The sequence below is a fragment of the Diorhabda sublineata genome, chromosome 8, assembly GCF_026230105.1.
Source record: "Diorhabda sublineata isolate icDioSubl1.1 chromosome 8, icDioSubl1.1, whole genome shotgun sequence".
NCBI lineage: Eukaryota > Metazoa > Arthropoda > Insecta > Coleoptera > Chrysomelidae > Diorhabda > Diorhabda sublineata.
In genome coordinates, this window is record NC_079481.1 from 22730500 (window position 1) to 22754038 (window position 23539).

At 31.1% G+C, this 23539-nt stretch overlaps 1 protein-coding gene across 2 annotated transcripts in view; it reads right to left on the reverse strand.

Moving 5' to 3' along the window:
• LOC130447228 (growth/differentiation factor 11) overlaps nucleotides 1–23539 on the reverse strand; it is a 76715-nt gene that overhangs the window by 15375 nt on the left and 37801 nt on the right. For both annotated transcript variants that reach the window (XM_056783933.1, XM_056783934.1), the window contains one exon: nucleotides 5348–5715. In XM_056783933.1, the coding sequence (XP_056639911.1) occupies nucleotides 5348–5715 (368 nt within the window). The remainder of the gene's footprint in view (nucleotides 1–5347; nucleotides 5716–23539) is intronic.

The following is a 23539-nucleotide window of genomic DNA, read 5'->3' on the forward strand; positions in this document are numbered from 1 at the left end:
TTACATTGTGTACTGTATGTTTTCCTGCAACTTGTTTTATGTAATCTTCTTGACCTATCTGTGCGTTAAAATTCCCCAGTACTATAGTTGTATCTTCCTTGGGCATTCCTTCGATTTCCTTCTCCAGATTCTCATATAGTTTTTCTTTTTCTTCTTCTTCAGCATTTTTTGTTGGTGCATACACGTTTAAGACTGATAGGTTAAAGGGGGTTGCTTTTATTCGTAAATACGCTATTCTCTCGTTTACCGCCCTAAAGTCTATTATATTGTCTTTTAGTTTTTTGCTTACTATAAAACCTATCCCACCTTGCCCTTGTTTCTCGTTTCCTGAGTATAAGAGGGTGTACTCTTTTTTGTTTATAATTCCCTGTTCTTTACATCTAATTTCTTGTATGGCTGCTACATTCACCTCATATTTTCTTAATTCAGCTGCTATTTCTTCCATTTTTCCTGGAGCCAGCATAGTTCTAACATTCCATGTACTAATTTTAATTTCCTTTTTTTTATTTACTTTTTTATTTATCATTTTATTTTTTTTATTTTTAGTTCTATTTCCCATTTTATTCTTGTTTTTTGCTATTTTCGGTATTGTTTCATTATCCTTTAGCACGTCCTTGATCTTGTCATTGTTTTCATTGCATATTTCCATATTACCATGGTTCATTAGTTTTTTTCGTCACTTGAGATTTTATTTAAGTGCGCTGTCTCCATTCCAAGTGATCGTTCACTTGTCGTTCTTTTCCCACTGTTTTTTGGTAGGTTCCTTTCCATGTCCATCTGATCTTTTTGGAAACTATACATATCATAAACATTTCCTTCCACGTGCAGCTCATCGTATTTGATATGCGCTCTTTTTCCTTCTTGCCTCGCCTTCTTAAGGTAGGGTATTAGTACTTTCCTACTTTGTTGTACATTCTTGGTATAGTCCTCGTTGATCCATATATTCGTACCCTTAAGTTTTTTTGCGCTTTGTAATATTTCCATTTTCCTTTCTCCTCTATTCATTTTTACAAGTACAGGTCTATCTCAGAACTCTGGGTATCTCGACCTCATCCATCTTATAGTCAGCCAGGCTTGGCAGAACTCTGAATAACTATATTAAGTTTTGTTCTAATTTCTTATCCATAATAGATATTTTAACATTAAAAGTGATAATTTTTTTTATAGAATTTTTTAAGCATAAAAGACAATAAAAAATAGAATAGCAAAAAATAATATCATTTCTTATATGTGTAAATATATAACTAATATTTTTAAGTACATTAATTAGTAGAGTGCATTAATAGAAATTTGTCATAAAACTATAATTTTATTAACAATATATTAAAAATCCTTGTTATAAACAAACAGCCTGACCCTGAATTGCAGAGCAGTTTTCGGTTCATCAAGGCAATCAGGCCTGGTCCGGGCTTGCAAACCAAACGAGGGACATTGTTATCATCCCAGAGTTCCACCAAGTCTGGGCCAATAATGGCTTCCATGCTAGAGCCAGAGCTGTAGATACTTGGTCCAAGTCTGGGCCTATACTGGGCCCATCGTAAAATCCTATAAGGGTTGTTTTAGAAATGCCGTTCTGTTTTACCTTTTTTCGTGTTTTCAGGCCTCGGCATTTTTTCCACTAGTTCAATATTTACTCGAGTAGTCATGGTCACAGATGTTCCTGCACGTAATTTTTAATGATTTTCATCCCTGGCGAAAAATTTTTTTAAAATATTTATCAATTGACCATAATGGACACAAGTTACCGTAAACAGCCTTCATTATTTTTTTATTTGTGTTGGTGTTAATTCTCCTTTGGTCGGAAATTTTATAGCTCACTGAAACTAGATTTAAGACATTTTCCAAAAAACTTGACCTAAGGTAGTTCGAAGTCTACTATAATAAAGCTTGGTCAGATTTTTCACTACGTACATTGGTAAGTAAAAAGTAGTTTTACTTGAAGAATATTTGATTCATTGATTTTTCAGTTGAGAATAACATTGTGTCCTTTCTAGTATTGATGCTTGTATTAAAGGATCCTCGCCATATCATTATACATTTTAAACATTAGTAGATATGTTTGTGAAAAAATATCTCTGAGATCATAAAACTTATAGCTAGTATAGAGCTAATATTGAAAAATTTTTAGACATATCAAGGTACATTTGTAAATTTTATAAGAAGGAAATAAAATTCACCAATAACTACAACTATGAAACGAATAAAACAAAAGAGGTATGTTAATTATGGCCAGTTGTGTATACTACGGAGTAAAGTTGTTTGAAGACGTGTTTCAAATATCATATGTTAAGAAACTTAAATTTGGATTTGAGTAGATGACACTTTCAAAATAGAATTTTTTTCAAATATCGTTTTTCTCTAGGTTGAAGAAAAATCTTCATTGATCGTAATAGAAAAATACCATAAGGATTCGGAACAATGGACTAAAATACATAGCAATTCGACAATCAGTTCGTGAATCAAATAATAAATAATAAAAAATCAAACTATTCTTAACGAATGTTTTTTACTCGCGATGCAAAAAACGCTGATTTCGGAGAGTATTTATTATTAATATTTATGATCATACGTCAGTATCAAAATGATTTGAGGACAATAATATTCCATTAGTAAAATTGGTATTAAGCAGCTCTGACTCATCGCTAAGACTATGGCATAAAATGAAAAAGAATGTTGCCCGCAATTCCTGCAAAAACAATGGAAGAGTTGAAAGGCGCGCATCAAGTACGGTATGGATTGATGGTACACTACTGCCGAAAACTGTTAAATACAATTTCCAAAAGAATCGTTGTCGTTCTCAAAAGTAATGGTGAAGTTTCGTTAATACTATGTAAGGCTGTTTATTTCTATTATATTTTATTGATATTGTTTTTTTTTAATAAGTTGTGAACTCTTTTGTAATATATAATATATATAATATAATAATAGCAAAAATCTTGATCAAACATAAAAAAAATTATGAGCACAGTTACTTCTCCTAAAACTTTAATATCTGCATTTTGAAACGAGTAATTTGAACAGCACATAGCTAGTATTCGTCGATGTCAAGGAGCAGACAAACTATTTTTTAAGCTACAAAATGAATGAATGGTTGGAGAAAATGGTGACCTCTATTAGTCAAATACGCGCTGTCAAAACTTGTGTATAACTTCCTACTATACCATTCACTGTTCTTTTATTTAAATTATTGATTAATTCAATTAATGATATTACTTAGTTTGCACTTTGGAAAAGTGACCTCAAATTGGTGAATGTTTATGCAGATCTATGTGTATGGTGAAGTTCTGATTTTTTCCATGATATTTGCACAATAATACGAATTAATGTGAGGTATTAGTTATCTGAATATATTTGTGGAGTTATAAATAAATACACGATCTAAAATTACCTTCAGTCTCTGAAGACGATAACTTGTTAATTGAAACGCGAGTCAGAGAGTGTAATTGTGAGTGTTGGTGTAGTGATAGCGTAAACAGTGTGTTCATTATAAATATCACTAAAGGCTCCAGAAATTCAAATTCAAATAGACGACCTATATATTCTCGAGACCATTGAATGGATTAAATATAGAAGGTGTCATACAGTTTCCTTACCTGATCAACTTAAAACTTTTAATCACAATAACTATTATTCTAAGAATAGTATACATATCTGTGACACACGTGCTTCACTACCATTGTTATTACTCGATTGGATGCATTTAATTTGCAAATAATAACCGATATAGGAACAATTAAAAAATGCAAAATACGTGTTTCTATGATTCTTTTTATACAAACATACATTTATCAACCAGTAAGTAACATGAACCAAATCAATTATAAAATTAACAATCTTTGAAATAAGTAGATTCTAAATTTTGATACGCATTAAAAGACAATACAACATTCCTATAATTGAATGAATCCTCACATGGTCTATGAGATATCATGATACCATTTATGTATCCTCCAATCAAAACAATATAAAAAAAAGTTGGAAAATATGTAATTCTGGAAAGTTATTCAAGACCTTTTTAATCCACAAAATAAATCATTGATTTATCAGAATCCAAAATTTCTACGAATCTTTATTTTAGTGAAATCAAGAAGTTTTGTGTTTACTTTCCACAGACTCTTTGTATTTTCAAATGCGTCCAAAAATAGTTTTCATTTTCACTTCATACAAAACATTTAAGTTTGTTTATTTTGCTTCACGGAACATGTAGTAGGTATGTGTAAAGATATTTTATAGATACATCGAGTACAGTTAATATTTTCATTAACTTACATCGTAATAACTGGAACCAATCCATCTATCAGAATTTGTTTCTGCTGACGATGTTGTACTGCTTAGCAGAGTGTGAAACAGAATCTTCGACAATGGAATAACGAATTTATTAAAAAGAAAAGAATTGATAAGAAAACTGGTGAAAAGAATAAGGCTGTTAACGTTATTCTGAATGGAGATGCAACAATTTAACAACTTGAAATACTAACGGGAGTCTTGTCGGGGAAGTGTCGCCTCAATGGGTACTTGGAGACGCTAGGTTTATCAGATTCTGTTGCTCAGAGACGACTCTATCCGCATTTTCTAGGACACGACGGAACTCCAAAGTACTACACCTGAGAGCATATGAAATAGAATCTGACAGCTAGCACTTTTTAGAAGGATTAATAGATTAGCTGTAAACACTGAGAATCCCCAGTGTCACAGGTTGTGGTGTATATGGCACATTAATACATACATACATACAACAACTCCAAATATTTGAAAGTAGAAATAGATTGATAGAAGAAATGAAAAAGTAGACATGAATGGTAGAATTCAAAATATATTTTTAACGAAGAGCTAAAGATAGGTATATAATATTACATGTATGCAACGATCCTTACTTTTAGCAACGAGCTAGATACTTACCAGGAAGGTTTAAAACAAAAAAGTATAGGGGATGAAGTACCTAAGAAAACTTCTGGAATGGAGAAACAGACAAAATATGAAGTGAATATAGGGAAGAGACTAAACGCCAATATTTAAAAAAATTGAAATTACAAAACTGAATTGGTAGCGGTGACCCTGGTAATGGATAGAAGAGCATGGGGAGACTAATCCACGTCATAAATTCATAACTGAATATATATCTATATTCTTAATATGTCTTTTCATTTGAGCTGATTGTTTTTAGAGTTTAGGAATTGAATTTAAGATAATTGGTAGTGCTAAATGATTCGGTAACCGTAGACATAACGTAATTTTTTTCTTCTTATAATATTATATAGGGAAATGAGGATATTTACAGTATAGTTTACACAGTTGTATTTAAGATTTGTGTTTGACGCAGTATATAGCATTATGATTTGATACTCACTTTTTTTCCTTTATCCACGTTAACATCAGTAACGACCACTTTTTTCCCATTAACAGTCGCGTTCACTACGAAACCATAATTTTCACTAGGATTTTTAAACCATTCCGATACAGTTTCTGTGAAATCGATGTTTATCCATTCTCCTTTTCCGGGGGGTTGACGAAACTTCTTGCCATACACCATATCGAAGGCCGCAGGGTCAGAATGATCAGTTATTTTGAACACTTCCAAAATAACATCTTGTGGTAGCCGCCTTTCACTGCCTTTGATAAAAACGGAGAGAGTAGAATTGCTGACTTGATATTTGGTAATACTGTCGCTAAATGAGAAATGTAGAATATCACGGCCTTTATGCCTCAGTCTTGGATCTGAAACAATAAAAAAGTTCATAGAAGAAAGTTACCATACAATTTGAGTCTGTATCTCCCATATTTTTTTTTAATGATTGGACTCGTGAAATAGTATTTTTAATCGTGATTTTTTACATACAATGATAATGTATACTGTGTTCCCAATTGATATGATAAAAACCATCGTTAATTTGTTTAACTGGTAACACTCATTTTGATAGCTATTTTTACACTTTTGCTTCGTTGTTATTCACATAAAATGGGGGTATATTTATTCTGTTTAACCTATTTTGATTAATAAAGCTCACTTAAGTGGCAATAATTAAAATAAGCACTATAATTTTCACGTGAAAACTAATACATATTATATTTGACACATAGTATATATCATACGTTAAGGATTGATTTTACTAAGAGACTTTCCTTTTTCATCAAACTTCATTTCATTTTCTTTTTTCTGCGAGAACGAAACAAATCAGACTGATAATTTTAATGTAGAATGCATAAGTCAGTCATATGTAATTGTATACTTATTACTTGATATTTCAATTCAATTTGTGCAACTGATGTATTTAACAGAAAGCATGTTTAAAAAATCCACATAATTTCAACTTTGATTCCTTACCAATTACAAGAAAAGTCAAATTGGATCATGTCAAGTCATTTTATAAAAATAAATATCTTAAAGATAGTACAAATTCAAAATATGGTACCTGTCATTCTATCGCAAAGTAATACCTATGAAATAACTAAAACAGAAAATCAATTCAGTGATATAAAGCTTGTAATAAAATCAAGTACTCATTATCTAATTGCCCTTATTGAAGATATCAAAATTAATGTGATATTATCTGTTCAAGACAATCCTATTATCTGTAATAGGCAGATATAGAATTTAAAATAATGCTCAAAACACATAGATTTGCAAGCCCACAATCCTTTGGAGAATACTGGAAAATGATAATGATTGAATATTGCAATTTTGTGAACAATTATGATAATGATGATGATGAAGCAACAATTTAAGTCAAGAACCTTCTGCTGGTAGATTTATGTTGAGTGAGGGGAGACTATCATAATCACGCCAGAAAAAATGTCAGAGGAGTAGGGTTTTTTGCATTCTTTAGAAAAATAATTGATGCTGCAATTGGCTTATCAGCATACTTTCTTCTGAAGCTAGACAAAGACAAAGAAACTTGTAGGTCAAACTGCCATACGTAAGGATCAGGGAGCCATGATTACTGAAGGGTTGTTAGCAGATAGCAAGAAATATTTGGTTTCATTATTTCCCAAGACATGTTCATGCATATCTGAAGGCAAATGGATAGGTAGAATGGGACATATTAAATGACTTACGGGACCTCCAGGTACAATCCTTTGTGCTTCATATTAGAGGAATAATTGGAAACTGAACGTTTCAACAAAAAACAAAAATACTGGGGAACTAAGAGCAAGAATAAGAAATTAGTGTAGATTCGTTTCGCTCAAAGCAATTACAAATGTTCAGATTTAATTTCTATCGCATTCAAAATAAAGTCGAATAGTTAATAGACTACATTAAAAGTATTTGACACATTTTATTATTCTTTACTTTTTTAGTAATAAAATTTTTATATTTGATAACCCTATACAACTTTACACATATTCATTAACACATGTAAAAAATACTTATTGGAAATATTAGTCAATGGGTTTGCGTATTTCCAAAACAAAAAAAAAAGAACCATTCAAGTGATTTTAAATGATATCTTTATATCTTTCTCCACTTTCAATTATTGAATCATTTTATTCATATTTTATTCAATGACTATCAGATCTCATTCGATAGATTACTTGTTCTTCGTGTTCTTCTATTCAAACAATTCTGCGACTCTTTTATATTTTGGGTTTTTGCTTATTATGCTTATTTCGAAAGCAAGGGATAACAATTTCAAGTATAGTTAACAACATGGTCAAAGACTTATTATGTTTGGCAAATATTCAGATAAAATGTCTTCAATACATATCGAATAACATTCTATTTGTTTCTCAGTTGAATTTCATACCAATTGAATAATGGAAAAAGAAATGTTTCGAGTGATTATTACATACTATGATATCATAATTAGATGCTCAACACTTGTTAATTTCAATAAAGTATTAAATTGGGAAATAATTGTAAAAATAACGGAAAATACAATTATTCAAAGAATGTGAAGTCTAGACAAACATTTCCATTATCAAAATGTGCGTACAATTCTCTAAATCTACTCGTTACTAAATGCAATTGAAATGTTTGTAACGCAAAACTTAGTCATAATGTACAACTACTTCCTGTAACCTATTTTATTTAAATACACAACTACCACATCAACTGCTACAAAATATTAAATATGAATTTTATATTTAATATTTTGCCTTCGACTCCAAATGAAATTTATTGGAGTTGAAAATAGGAAACCCAGAAAACTAACAATATAATTTTTCAAAAATGATACAATGTAATGGAGAGGAAACTAAAATCCGAAGAAATATCGTTATCGGGAAAGAGAAGGGGTGGCGGTGAGTGAAGAAGGACATTGAATGTTTTTTCACCTAGTGCTGACATGGACAGAAAGTAACGAAAAGTAGCTATTGGAACTTATCAGTCAAGTTAGCAATCAGCAAATAGAGTTTGTTTATGAAATTAAATGCTTCTAGAGTTAAGGACGAGGGAGAAAAATGTTCCTATCATGAAAAATTACAGCTTTGAAGTCTTGGATAAAAATAAATTACGTGAAGCATAAAAAAGATTCAAGGTGTGATAGGAAAAAAGCATGTAGCACTGTAGTAGAAAGGCATTTCCTTTCGTTTCGTTTCGTTTTCGTAACATAGAAAATAACATACCAAAATAATATGTCATGATTAATTAGAAGATCTCAAGACAGGAAATTTGGTTTCCAGGCTACTATACTCGAGGATGGGCAAGCTATGATTCTTCTCCTCTCCTCCAAATAACAGCGACGATATTTGGTCAATAAAATAATCATATTTAGACAGAACCAAGTCAAACAGCTTAAGAACAATGCCATATAGACAAACTTAATTTAATTTTTGGAGCAAATTTTACAAACGACCAGAAGAAGTCTGTAAAAGAGTGTCTTTAATAGGTGAACCTCAGCAGAAATGTGGGGTTAATTGAATAATTAATAAATTATCTTTAAAATCCTTTAATCACTGGAGATATTTTCATTGTTCAGTGTGGTGTGGAGACATTTTAGATGACTTTAGTGCTTTAATTCCCAAATATAAGTAAGTAATTTCAATTGCCGTTGGTTAATCATTATGCTTATCAATTACCATGAACTTGGAAACCCTTCGAGGGAATCAGTGAACAGAATAATGTCATCAGCGTGATATATTGTAATGTTTTTCTTTATCGGACCAATTATTCACTCTAGCGGCTGCCTCAAATTTCTTAGCGTAATTGGTCCAAGACATCTTACCGTCAAACGTTGGAGCCTTGATACGAGTTAAACTGCCGATGTCTTTTGTTTTGAGTGGTGCTTGTATATTGCATGGTTTTATATGTTCGATCCTTTTCTCTTTTATTGGGATGTCTTTTGTTCTTAAATCTGGCATATTCTTCTCTAACTCCTCGATTTTCTCGTCAATCTGATTATTCATCATTGTCAATTCATTCCCGATATCTGATTTTAGAGAGACATTTCGTTTTCAACTTCAGCGGCAATGTCGGTTTTCAATGATAAAACTTGTCGTTCTTCATGATCGATATTAGTTGTTATATCGTTCTTTATAGTCGAAATATCGTACTTCATGTTCGATATATTGAGAGAAATATCGTTTTTCAGAGTCGAAATTTTCTCGTCCATTTTAGTAGAAATATCGTTCTTGTATTCAGAAAATGACGAGATTAGGACGGAAGACTTGTCTTTGCTAAGTTTCCGGATCAAACCCGTCACATACCAGTGCCCATTTGAGTCTTTCTACTAATTCGTTCTTCTTACCGGCCATTTCAAGCGATTCTTTACTTCGGCTTACAGTTCACCATATTTATATCCTTTCTTATTCACAATACTCTACACCTGACACAAATGTAATGTTTTTCTTATTTATTTATACGATCTCTATTCGTGGGGTGAATTATTATACACAGTCTCTTACGTTCTAAATTTATTTAAAAACTCCACTTAACTAACTTATTATAATTCACAATTAACTAACTGAAATAATTTATTTAAATTCTTCAATTACTTTCTATATCGGTCTTTTATATATCGCAAAAGAATTTTAAGTTTTAGAAATTGAAGAAACAAATAAACAAATAAATAAATAAACCTTCCTAGAAATTATTCAAAAGAAACAATGTAAATAAACCACCTGCTATAATAAAAAGTTTTATAAAAAAATGAACATAAATTTTAGAATTTAACTTAATTCAGACAGAACCGGCTCCAAGGCGGAAACGCGTTTGTAATATTATATTGTTGATCCTCTATCCATTAACTAATACTCCGTTTTCGTAATATATATATATATATATATATATATATATATATATATATTTATAAATATATATATATATATATATATATATATATATATATATATATATATATATTTATATATAAAACCTTGACTCGCGTCTCGTTTAATTTAAATAAAAATAATTGAGCCATTCAACAAAGTATTGAATTATTAAGAAATTCTCAATTTTTTATCTTCTTTTTTCAAATGGCTTCCATTTATTTTGTAAAAGACTTCTCAGTCTCGTCCAGAGCTAATGAGAAATTATGTGAATTATTATTATAATAAAAAGATTTTCCACACCATACTAATCCAGATATGGAAGGAAATAACTTAAATTCTAACGTACGATTTAAAGGCCTATCTCTCTAGTTGACAATAAAGTAGATTGTCGATTCAAACGTGAATAAATGGACTCGTCAGTAATGTCTCAATTCCGGTTTTAGAATAAAAATAGATTCTTGCAATGAGATGAGAGTAGATCAGTAGAGATAGAAAGTCAAATCAAAATTTTTTCTGTTTTTTGAAATCAGTAATAGAGCCAGAGATAGTAGATTGGTCTTAAATGACTTCATTTCATTCCTATCGAAGAAAAAAATATATATTTGTTTATTTGAGAATAGAATACGAATAATAACCCGAAACTTATGCACAGAAGCGAAAATGAATTATTTTTTGACGGTATAGAATTTGGTTTTGTAAAATACATTCAATACAATCAAAAATCCCCTGCGATCAGAGTAGAATTTATATGTTTACATAGAATTAGTTTTGAGACGGTAGTTTCGACACAACACACGTGAAAACTACGAAAATTTAGTTTAGAATTTACTAAACATTTTCGAGATCATGTGCTGCAAGATGCCATTGAAAGTACAAATGTTGAATTATCCATATTGATATATTTAAACACAACATGAGGTCTATTCAAAAGAAGAAGAAAAATATTTCTCTTAGGACATTATCAGCTACGAACAATGTTACATACAATGAAAATATGATTATAGTTGAGGTTTATATTAATATAAAATAATTTTTTGGAAGTTACTTTGACAGTAAAAATATGGTTTTATATTCAATCAACAATTTTGAAAAATATCGTTCAATCGGTATTCAAAAGCAAACTTGTTTATATCATATATTTTTTTCGTCTGATTACGACCTAAAATATCGAGTTCCAGTTTCAAATTCAAGTTCTAATTTTTTTAATTTTCATAATATAATATAATTTTCCATTCTATATGTAATATGAATAATTTAATAAAAACATCAACACTTGTTCACACAAAATTATTATTAGTCTCAAATTGAAGCGTTTGATTATACATTTCTTTCATGCAAACATTCGCAACTATCGCATATACCGTTTGATATTTTCGACTTTTACTTATTTATAACACAAGACAGTCAAATTTTTGATAAAGTTTTATTTCCAGAAGATATCAATGTATTTTTTGAAATCCAATTATTTTTATAGAAATGACTGCTGATTTTTTGCGTTTAAATCCTTCGTAAGTGGAAAATAATATTGTTGACATTCATTTTGTTACTAATAAATAAATACAATGTTAGTAACCGTAACATAAATAATACGTTATGACCTCCATATCTATTTTAATTATTAAAATGCTTTAATAATATCACATGTAATTGTTATAAGTGATTAAACTGTATTTATAGTTGATTAAAATTTGAACTCTGACATATTAATTATGACTGATACACTTTTTTCTTAATACGTCGCTACATTTGAAAACATATTCTCTAAGGCAATAATGACAAATTTGTGCTATCTCTTCGAGACAGAATCATGCACTTTTTTAAAAAAACATGTTGATGTGAAGTTTTTTTAGTATACATTCTTTTGTCTGTGTGGAGTTGGATTACTCAACTGTGTGACAAACACAGAATATCCTCGATACCCTTTCTTAATATTCTTATTGTCATCCCTATTTATCACAAATTAGTAAATCCAACAAAAAAAAAATTAAGGCAATTCAAATGCTTAGAAAGCTTTAAGAAACGAATATTACTCCAAAATAGATACTGAATACACTGTTTACGTCACCATTCACGATTACACTGTTAGTTAGTGAGTTAATTTATACTGACATTGGAGGACTGTTAATGAGAAGACATTAGATGGCGATTGACAATATTTGTCAATTTTGGACGGTTTTTCGCATTTTATCATAATCTATTTGCTAAGAGAGAAATCAGAGGCTGATGTGCTGATGGAGTTAATAAGAAACGAAGGATTGTATCTATCAAGAATAAGGTCAGATAGAGGTGGAGACTTTGAAATCTAACAAGCTAAAGAATTTTTCAAACTTGTGTGATATTTACCGTAAGCTATACATCTGAACAGTGTGAGGCTAGGAGAGGTTAAACCTTATTTTATTAAATAAGCTCAGAACAATGTTTGTCGATAGTAATTTGTCTCTATATTTATGGGAGAAACGATTCGTACTGCAGCCTAAAAACCGGTCTTCAATAGTTGCATTAAATGATAGAACCACTACTGAGATATACTATGGCTAGAATGATTTGTCGCAGTTAAAGAGTTTCTGGATCTGAAGTATGGCATGTGCGATCACCTAAAAGGAATAAATGGAACCGAGATGAAGAGAAGGTAGGAGGTAGGAAGTAGGATACGCTGGAGCTGGATTGGGAGCCAGAGAATAAATAAAATCAATATGTCGCGAGATTAAATTTTAATGAATCATAAATTATTTTATTGAATCCATATTTCCATACATTCGTTTATGTTCCATCTAGTAGAAAAAATGAATGTTGAAGCATAGGACGTGACGGTAAAGAAGAATCAGCCTTGGAAGAGAAGATTTAGATAGAAGAATTTCTTCAACGGATAGGGAAGTATACGGATTTGAAGAAGATGAGAAGGAAGGCATACTTACATACAAAAGAACGAGAGATAGCGAACTATTTTATTGATTTTCACTTATATTCTACTTACTGTCTTTTCGCAGAGAATGAGCCAAAAAACTATGAAGAGGCTATAAAGAAGGGATAGGGAGACGATATTACAAAAAAGTTGAATGCTCACTAAAAATTTGGATGTATATATTTTATACTATGTTTACTACTTTATTGGATTAACAACGTGAAATTGAGATGGAGTATGAAATTCATTTTGTATTTGAATTAGGACTGTGCATATGTGGGCTCAGACTTAGTGAGCATTATTGAAGTAAAGTACTGTTCTCTTATTGAGAAAACAATAGGTTGTTGAATGACAAAGAAAAATAAAAATTGTCAGTTTTTTGGATAACAGTTTTACTGAAGCCTTGGTACATAAAAATTACTAAAAATAAACACATAAATGTCTAGAGATAGTGAACTTCTCTGTTGAAACTATTGGCTCCATCATGAGTGTAGGGGTTAATCATGAAATCACTGATAAAGTGTTTCTAATTTTCGACTATTAAATATCGGTAAAATGTCTTTTCTTTTGCCTCGTCCTTGTATTAGTAGCATGAGTATCCTTTCTTTATCTTGATAATTAAATAACAATATAATTAACAGTCTTATAGTCATCCATTCTCACAAATCTTAATTAGTTGGGTCATCAAGCAGAGGAAAATAGAAATAGTTGTCTCTATTCGGTTTATTAGTCAACGACCGGTGACCGTGGAAGAAAACATCGCTTGAGTGACGAGGTGGCAGCGAAGACCAGGACATGGTTGAAATAATCTTCACTTTTTTTTGGTCTCAATACTTCTAAGTCAGGCTCGCCTTAGAAATCCTCATTAAGGTATAAGTAAGCCTCTCGTGAACAACCTATTGGCAGCAAAGGATATTATTTGGTTTGGTTAACGGCGGAGTAGAAATGCGTATTATTTTTGAGCGATATATGTTTGAACTTTGCTCATATCGATGAGTGTATTGTTTTAAATTTGATATCTAAGTATCTTACGATTGTATGTCTACAGACATATGTTGGAACTAAGAGGAATTAAAAAACATCGATGCTGTTATCTATCACGATGAAAAACTCAAAACTGATGGTTTTAAAAATTTTGATGGAATTATTGTCATTAAACTTGAAAATACCAACAAATTTTTGAAGTTAATACGAATTTATCGATTGATTTATTGTAATTTATTATGAAAATGAACAAAATGTGTATGAACAAAATTGTGGAATTAAAAAGTATTAGATCATATAAATAGTATTTACGATTCTCACAAAATCGATATTAATCGAGTACATGAGTGCCATTCTGATCTTCGATCTCATGCTATTTTTGGGTAGTATCATGATTGCATAGCCCGTCTATCTTGATTAGTTGTGGAATGTCATCAGCTTTTTCAGTTAGAAGAGTGCCGAGACAAGACAAATCTTTCACAGCCAAATTTCCAACACAGAAAAGTTATTCAACATAAACATCTTTAACGAAAACAGCACAAATTTCTCTGTGAATGATGAGTAATATTCTTTTTTATAGTGGAAAAAGGTAAAATAGGGATTTTACTTTAAATAATACCTGTGAGACATGCATCCGAATAATATTTCTCGATATATCGCCATTAACACCATCTGCTGTAAGAATCGGAAAATATGTTTTGGTTGTTTTCGTTGACATATTACCACCAATTATGTAGAAATATAAATACCGGGGATTAGAATAGACATGTCAAAACTATTAGAGGAACTTTCATTTAATTGCCGTAGAGGAAACAAGATGTGCGCACAAAATACGTTCAGTACTTATTTCAATATCAAACAGTTATAGGGAAACAGAAACAGAGAGTGCATATTTGCCAGTTCCCTCATATGTTCGCGTTTCACTTTATACGAAGGCTGCTATTCAAGTTTGGAGATATAGCAACACTGATGTCTAACATTTCTATCATAAAGTGTAACATATTTAATGGTAAATGTACTTAGAACGTCAAAAGATAGATTCGGGCGATAATTTTCTATGAGTTTAGATGTGGATTAAACCAATAGTAGTGCCGATCAACTCTCTTCTACTACTCTCTGATTTTTCAAATTAATCGTGGTCGCATTTTGCTACCGGATGAATTTCGTCCAAAATCGGCTTTTGTGCCAGAAAACATCGTACGTAAACTGATATTGCAAGATCGTCATGTGAAATATCGTGAGATTAAGGCATACTTGGCCATAAGTTCCACTTGCATACAATCTCAATATTTGACTTTCAGAAAGATCAATCACTCATAAGCTCGTGTCGTGTGACAAGAAATGTGGTGCTTCATAAGATAGGTGACGAAACATGGATCTATGCATAAGAAGCCAAAAATAAACAGCAATCGTCAAGACAAACCAAATCCAACAAAAGTTGTTCACACACGAAGCACTTCGAAGCAATGGTAGCCAGTTTTTTTCTGAATAACTGGTCATGGAGCAACGTAGAATGGTCAATTCTAAATGGTACACCAGCATTTGTTTGCAAGAACTATTTGAAATATCAGGTAAACCAATCGCAGAAGACGATTCCATTAAATGGAATGGAAAAAATGTTTCGACAATTGATTCAAACGCATGCACAAATATATTGATCTTAATGGAGGATATTCAGGATATCCTAACCAATTCACTTTATAAATATTTACGTTGTAGTATTTCTAGTTTCTTACATTCCAAAAGTTATCTGTTCATTAGAAGAATTGTCAATTTGAGTTATATTTTCACAAAGAAATCGTACAAACCATTTTCTCATAATTCATAGTTGACCATGTAAATTGCGTATTTTAAAATATACAGCCATCATCGCATACGCATGTAATCTCATGTTTAACATGCATGTTGGTAACATGCAAACCCACTTATTAACTAGTTTATCTGATGATGTTAATTCAGTTAGAGACCTATCGACTTCCTAGCGGAAATTTTGTTTTTTCATCGTTTCGCGTGGTTTGTCATCTTTACTTTTTTCTTGAGGTCGTCTTTGTCGTGGGTTGTAACAGTCGATAATTATAAGGGTTGTAATGTGTTATTTATAGAGTAAGGAAGGGTTGAATGCAACTTTACGGTAACACAAATATATTCATGTATTTTCTACTACCGATAAAGTAGAAATGAAACCGTTGAAGGATATATGAAAAGGGTTAAAAAGATTATGAAAGTAGGTGAAAAAAATATGAAATGAGAGAACAGATGAAAGTAACGGCATTAGCAAATACATCAATGATTGAGTCCTGAGCAATTTCATCTTAAATAGATTTTCCATGATTTCAGTGTTTTTTATATCATAGTATACAGTTTTATTTGCACATTATGTATCGCCTTTTTTCGATTTCAAGAAACACCGAAAAAAGTTTATTTTTAAATGAGAAGTGATTTTTGAAAAAAAAAATAGAAATTTTGTAAAGAATTGATGAATATTGATGATGAATCATTACACATCAATGTTTTTTAGCCAAATTTAGATTCATCCGGGGTAAAGCATTAATACCAACAGTGAAGAATGTTTAGAAGAAGAATAAAGATAATGAGTGGTCAAAAATATCAAAAATATATAACAACCCCAAACAAAAGAAAGTAAAGCATTAACACCAACAGTGAAGATTGTTTAGAAGAAGAATAAAGATAATGAGTCGTCAAAAATATATAACAACCTCAAACAAAAGAATTATTGCTCTATAAAATACATTCTCCACAATAAAGTACTGGTTAATCAATTACTAGTTAGAGCTGTTTGCAACAATTTTGGGAGTTCCTCTCATCTTACTTTATTCATAACAACAACTTTCAAATGAGTGAGTTTGGTTAAAATCAAATCACTCTCTCAAAATACAAAATAAAAGTAGAAACTATTGAAGTGCTTCCTAATACACTCACAAGTTCTGATTAAATTTATTTGTTTAACAAAGTGTTCGATCAAAAGTTTTTCTTATTTATTGTTTTTGATATATTACTTGAACTCGAACACTCAGAAAAAAGCATTAATAGGTCCTATTCCAAAGACTGGTAATTCTCTCTCACTTGGTGGAAATTTCCAACTCATTTCTTAACTCCACAGCGTCAATATTTCATTGAGGAAGATCAGTGATACTAATTTGTTTAAATATGTTGAGTACATTCTAGCATATTTGGATTTTTATGTTTTTATGTGTTTTATTACCCGTCATAAAATAAATAAAATAAACAATCTCAATACTAAATACTTGGTATGAAATTATTTTTGTTATTGTAATTTTTCTCCATCTCGGAAAACATTTTGTTGTTGTGATTGATTTATTGTGAAGAAACTAGGTGCCTATTTGGGAAGAAGATTCTTTATTCTTAGACCCGCATGTCAAATAATGAGATATTTACTATCACTCGGTGCTGGTACGACCACTTTAACTGTTGGACCAATTTTTTTTCTGTTTTTCAAATCCACTTCTCATACACGAAATGTTGAATGAAAATATCATTGGTGAGGATCTATACCAATGAGACTGGGAAGTTATTGATTGATAACTTATGAGAGAAATATATTATATACCTTTTCTAAACAAACAAATTGGTTCAATATTTTTTCTTAGTTCTATCTTTAAAGTGTACTTTGTAATTAATTTCATTTTGGCTAGCTTTTCAAAAGTACAAAATATTGTCATACTTTACTTGTACTAAAAAGCTTCTTTTCATAACAGTCGTTGAACTTTTGAATGAATATTTGAGTGAAGGTTTGAGAGTAATAAATATTTGTTTCAGTGTATATTAACCATTTATAATATGTCCGTGAACCTGCACCGTTCAATAAAAATTATAACCGCAAAAATAAACTCATTGTGTTGTGTTTTTCTAAACAGTACAAAACAACACTTAAAGAGCCATAAGGTCGGTGCAATGTGCTCCAACGAGACTTCGAATGTCTTATACAATGGGTGCATTACCCAAAATCCATTCACATCCTGCTGAAAGTATGTCCTTTTGTAATTGCATAATAGTTTTATTTTTTTCGAATGGCGTTATGACCTTTTTGCAATTGAATGTGATATTGTATGAAACGGATGTAGCTCTTATTTGATTATTTTCATCAGGAAGAAATACTGTTACATCGTAGTATTTTCAAGAAAAGGAAGTGTGTAAGAAATGCTTCTATTTTGTAGGTCAGTCAGGCAGTCAATGAATATTATTACAATGGATAATTATCTGTTCGAAAGATAAAAAATTGATTTCTATTTGTGGTATTGAGCAAAAATTAAATAATTCGATGAATTCTGGATTTAATATTCCATCCTGTTCAGTAACCGTTAAGCTCATTTGTTTCTTTAATAAATTCTTTAAATTCGAAATTATTCCAACTTCCCCACTACAATCCACTTTAACTCCATACTACATCGAGCTTTCACGAAAGAATAATATATGATAAAAGAGAAGCCTGTTAACATAATTTTTGACGTTTATAAGGCTTAACTTAAAGTGCCTTACTAATCAAAGAGATTAATTAATTAATTCATTTCTTTTACCATGTCTTCGTACGCATCAGAGATGTTTTTTTTTGTCAGTAAAATGTAACACTAAAGCCATCTTTTACGAAATTTCGCGTGAAACTTGGACAAACTTCAGCTGAAACTTTCAATTTATTGGAAGAAGTATTTAGCTACGAATGTTCATTCAGTATACGCATTTTGAATGATTTAAGCGATCTCACGGTTGCCGAATTATAAGAATGGGTTGACAATATTGGAAAAATCAGTAACTTCATTCGATCTGACTGTTGGTTAAGTATTCGTGCTGTTTCTAAAACTGTTGAAACTCATAAAGAATAGTACGACAAAATGTGTATAATAACTTTAACGTTAGTTTTCAGAATCAAAATTAGCTCGTGCAATATGATTTGTTTAACTTAATACAAAAGATGTACAGATCTTTGGACATGAAGATAAGACAAGAAGGAAAAAAGAAGTTAAGCATTTTATCAGAGAAAAGCATCACCAGCCATATCGCCAAGTACTGTAAGTAAAATAGGAAGACAATTTAGGAAAAACATTCACTCATCTATAAACTGCCATCAGTGAAGTTGAAACAATTAGTGTATTCTATATATCAACGCCTAATAGAGTACGATATTTGGAATTTGTCCAAGAAAAACTAGTACCGTAAATGTGTTATTTGTTTCACAAACCTAAGCATGCTAATTCCCGGAAAATGACATCTTGTTGCAGAATGGTAATGCTCCCTCTCTTTTCGTATGACATACTGATTGCTTTTTCGATATATTTTCAGATAGCTTACTGAATTCCACATCGGTCTGCGGGTCTCCCTCTTTCGAACTTTTTTTATGGGAATACTTGAAAGTTATTGAGAACAAAGTGGTAATAGATCGGAATTTGAACATTAAATTAATTGTTCAATACTTGTTTTTCCACGAATTGTGACGAAACGTGAAGAATAAAAATTAGATTGTTGACCACCACAGAGCCCCTAAAATATTTAATTTTGCTACAGTTTTCTGATGTATTCGAATTCTACACATAATTGTTTGTTTTTTATCGTTGATATATTAGTAAACAATTCACTCTTCGAATACCACAGATTATCCAAACCTATGAGCCTAGTCGGCATATTAGTACGTGGATGGTCCTAGAAGTACCTGGCTCAACATAGCAAACACAAAAATTTTGTAAAAAATATTTTTATTCTTCAACTTAATCCCCTTTTACCCCATATACGTTTCCTAGTTATGTTCAATAAGATACCTTTTTTATAATAAGAATCGTCAAGCTCCTCAAAATAGCCATTAACTGCCGTCATCACCTTCTAATTGTTGGTAAATCTTTGACCACCGAGTCATTTTTTTTGGTGCATGAGGTAGCAATTCAGTTTAATTCATTGAATTTGACCATTGCGATAACGGTTGTGTGAGCTGATGCATTGTTTAATGAAACTCCATGTATAGTTTCTTCTTTATCAAGTTAGTCTTTCCCTGCAGATGGAACGGTCTTAACCTACTTTGGAGCCGGTTCTTCCTTTTCAGTCTATTGTTTTGATTGTTGTTTTGTTTCGGGTTTGAAGTGATGGACTCATGTTTTATCCATGTTTATAGAACGGCGCAAAAATTCGGCATTATTCTTATGACACGTTGCCGAACACTCGATGTCCAAAATTTCAGATAATATGCGATGTACTGCATTTTCTGAAATGCCAACTATGTTTGCTAGCTCGCTTATTATCAGTGGACGATCATCCAGTATCGCTTCGTGGATTTTCTTCATTTTTGGAGTCATCACCTGATTCATTCGACGTGTAGGATACTGATCTTCGTAGGTCGTACAGCCTGGTTTAAACTCGGCTATCCAATATTTTTCTTTTAATAATATACTATAAGGAAATGAGCAGTCTCACCCAGAGTAAAATCTAGTTCACTTTCAATATTTGGTTGGGCTAATATGTTTCTAACAAAACTATTGTATCACTTAACGATGACCAACTTTTTCCGTGTTTACAAATTTATTGAAAACGTTCACTATCGATGGATACTAAACAAATACTAAAGAAAATGGCGTCTTCAAACTTGAAATATATGCTTTATGGATTATGCACTTTTTAATACAGAGGTATTTTTAAAGCAAGTATCTCTAGGTCATGCCAGATCTGGGATCGTTGATAAGAATAGTTTGTATTTATATTAACCATTGAAAATTAGCCAACTTAAAAAAGTATATAAGATGAAGCTTAAAACTCTGAAAGAAAAAGCGGACTACCAAACAATGGTATGTTCACTTAGAGCTTTATGAGAATAGAACAGTATATATTGAATATGAAGAAGTAAGAATGTATGTATTAAAAATAAAACATTTAATAGTATTAGTCCTGTCACACCTCGTACATTTATTAGCATTTCCAATTTTTCCAACCAATTTCGTAAGTAATGTTATTTTTATTGGTAATTTCGGTGCAGAATTGCAAATGTTATCGAATTAATTGGACAAACAGACAAACCTAATCAAATTTCGTAAATACTCATCATTTATCATAATTGGAATATTCGGATAGATAATAATTATATTGTAATAGTGTTGTTAATTTTAATAAAATAGTGGCAGTGGAACAAAATTGTTCCGACACGGCCGCCACCATCATCGACGTTATTCAGTGTGTCCATGTCCATCACAAATTCAAGTGCAATTGTTTGCAATTGCATGGTGGGGTCAGTGTTTGGGTCAGTACAGGACGTCATCAAGGTCACTAGTTTTCATATCGACGCCAGACAGTGTCGCAACTACGAAACGGTAAAATGGTCGTAATATGAATTAGTGAATTCTATTTAATAATCTGAAAAAAGTATGGAGGGCTTATTTTCACCCCTAGTTTTTTAAATTTCTCAGTACCAAATAATGACATAATATATAAAGTGTTCCGGGACTTGATATAAAAAATTCGAGTGTGGGTAGATGACATGACAATAATGTTGTGACCAAAAAATTTTTCATCAAAACTTATATTTAAGTATATTTTCTAAATTATACATTCGAATATTATCAATTTTTTATAAATAATTACGTATGTTCATGTAGTGTGTTTGACGGAATAAATAATTCTACACTACTAACTGAAAGCCAGGAGCGGCTCATGCCCAATGGTTAACAATTAACTTTTACAGTTCCAATGAATAAATAAATAAACATTGGTACTACATACTATCGAAGATCATATTACTAGCATAAGGGAAAACTTGAAAGAGATGTTACATTTTTCATCTCGTAGGCTAGTATTTAATAAGCTACTATGTAATAAGCAATTAAACATTGCTAGTTGCTAGTGACTTAATTTGTTAATGTCAGTTTGCTGTTAATCTTCTCAAAACCTGTCATCATTAATTATTACATCGGATTCAAGGTTTCAGAATGGTAGAATTTACCGTTAGTGAATATGCCGGCATGAATTTGATGTATAGTTTAGCTTCTGGTAAATCGTCAGAAGCTATAAGGTTGTATACTGAAAGCTTTCCGGAAAGAACTGTACAACTTTTGTTAGGGTTGACCGCAGCTAACGGAAAACAGTTTTTTTCACATAAATTTAGTGAACTAATTCCCATTATTTTTTATAAAATTATATTTTAGGTAGTAGCCTGCTAAAAAGGTGGCGAAGGTTGAAGACACATGTGGTTCATGCACGATAGAGCTCCTCCACACGTCCTAAATGATGTAAAAAATAATCTTAATATCATAATATCATGTTTCCTTATGAAGATTGGTCGGGGAGGTCCAGTGCCTACTTCAAATATTTATTATAGTTGTTTTGTTTTTCTACATTTCAATTTTTTCGTTATGTTAGCAGCATGTTTGATATTATGCACTTCAATTAGAAATGTTTGATTGTGTCTTATACATATTTCTGTTTCCTTGGCATTTTCAATGATCTAAAAGTCTACATATCTCATAACGATAAATTTTTATAGAGTCGAACAAAGAGTACCTTCTCGTTAAAAAATCGGTTACAAAATTCATTTTAGCTGTTTAGATTGTACAGCTTGTCCCTGTAAAAGTTACGGATTATTAGCCATGAGCCGCCTCTGACTTGCAGATAATAGTGTAGAATTAGTTATTCCGTCCAACACGCCACATGGACATACGCAATCATTCATTAAAAACTCATAATGTTCGAATGTATAATTTAGAAAATATACTTAAATATAAGTTCTGATTTCGAAACTTTAAGCGCGTATAACTCTGAAACGAGGAGTCGTATGAGAAAATTTCTTTATATTACAGCATTAATTTCACGTCATCTACTCACTCCTGAATTTTTTGTATCAACTCAACTCAAATAATGAAAGTGTACATTAAGTTTAGCTCAACAAAATTGACTGAAATGAAGTTGTCTCATTGTGACAATGGGCATTGACACGCTCACAATAGTATAAATATTCACAAACTAATTACATTTATATATAATGTAGGTTAACAATAAGATGAAAAGAATCAACCAAATCTATTTTGAATGATAAACAACTAATTTCTTTTACTTATACTTAAACTACATCGTAATATAAAATTAATTTGTAGAAATGAATAAAAAATATTGTTGATACGCCATTGATGTACCTATAAGACACACATACACACAACTCTTTTTATTTTGAAATTGTTTTATTACTCGTTTGTCGTTTATTACTCGCTTCATGAATTTTGTTACCGTCTTTGAGAGTTGCCGATGGTGTTAAAATTAAACGAAATGGCAAAAAAATGAATGTTTCTAATGAACTGACTCCGCTCTCACGGTAATTTTAGGAAGGCAAAGAAAAAAGAAACTCATTTTCCTCAACTTTGTGTCGGTAATTTCTTTTTACTTCCAAATTTAACAAAAAAGTAGTGATTAAACATTATTAGAAAATTATTTGTGACAATCAAAACC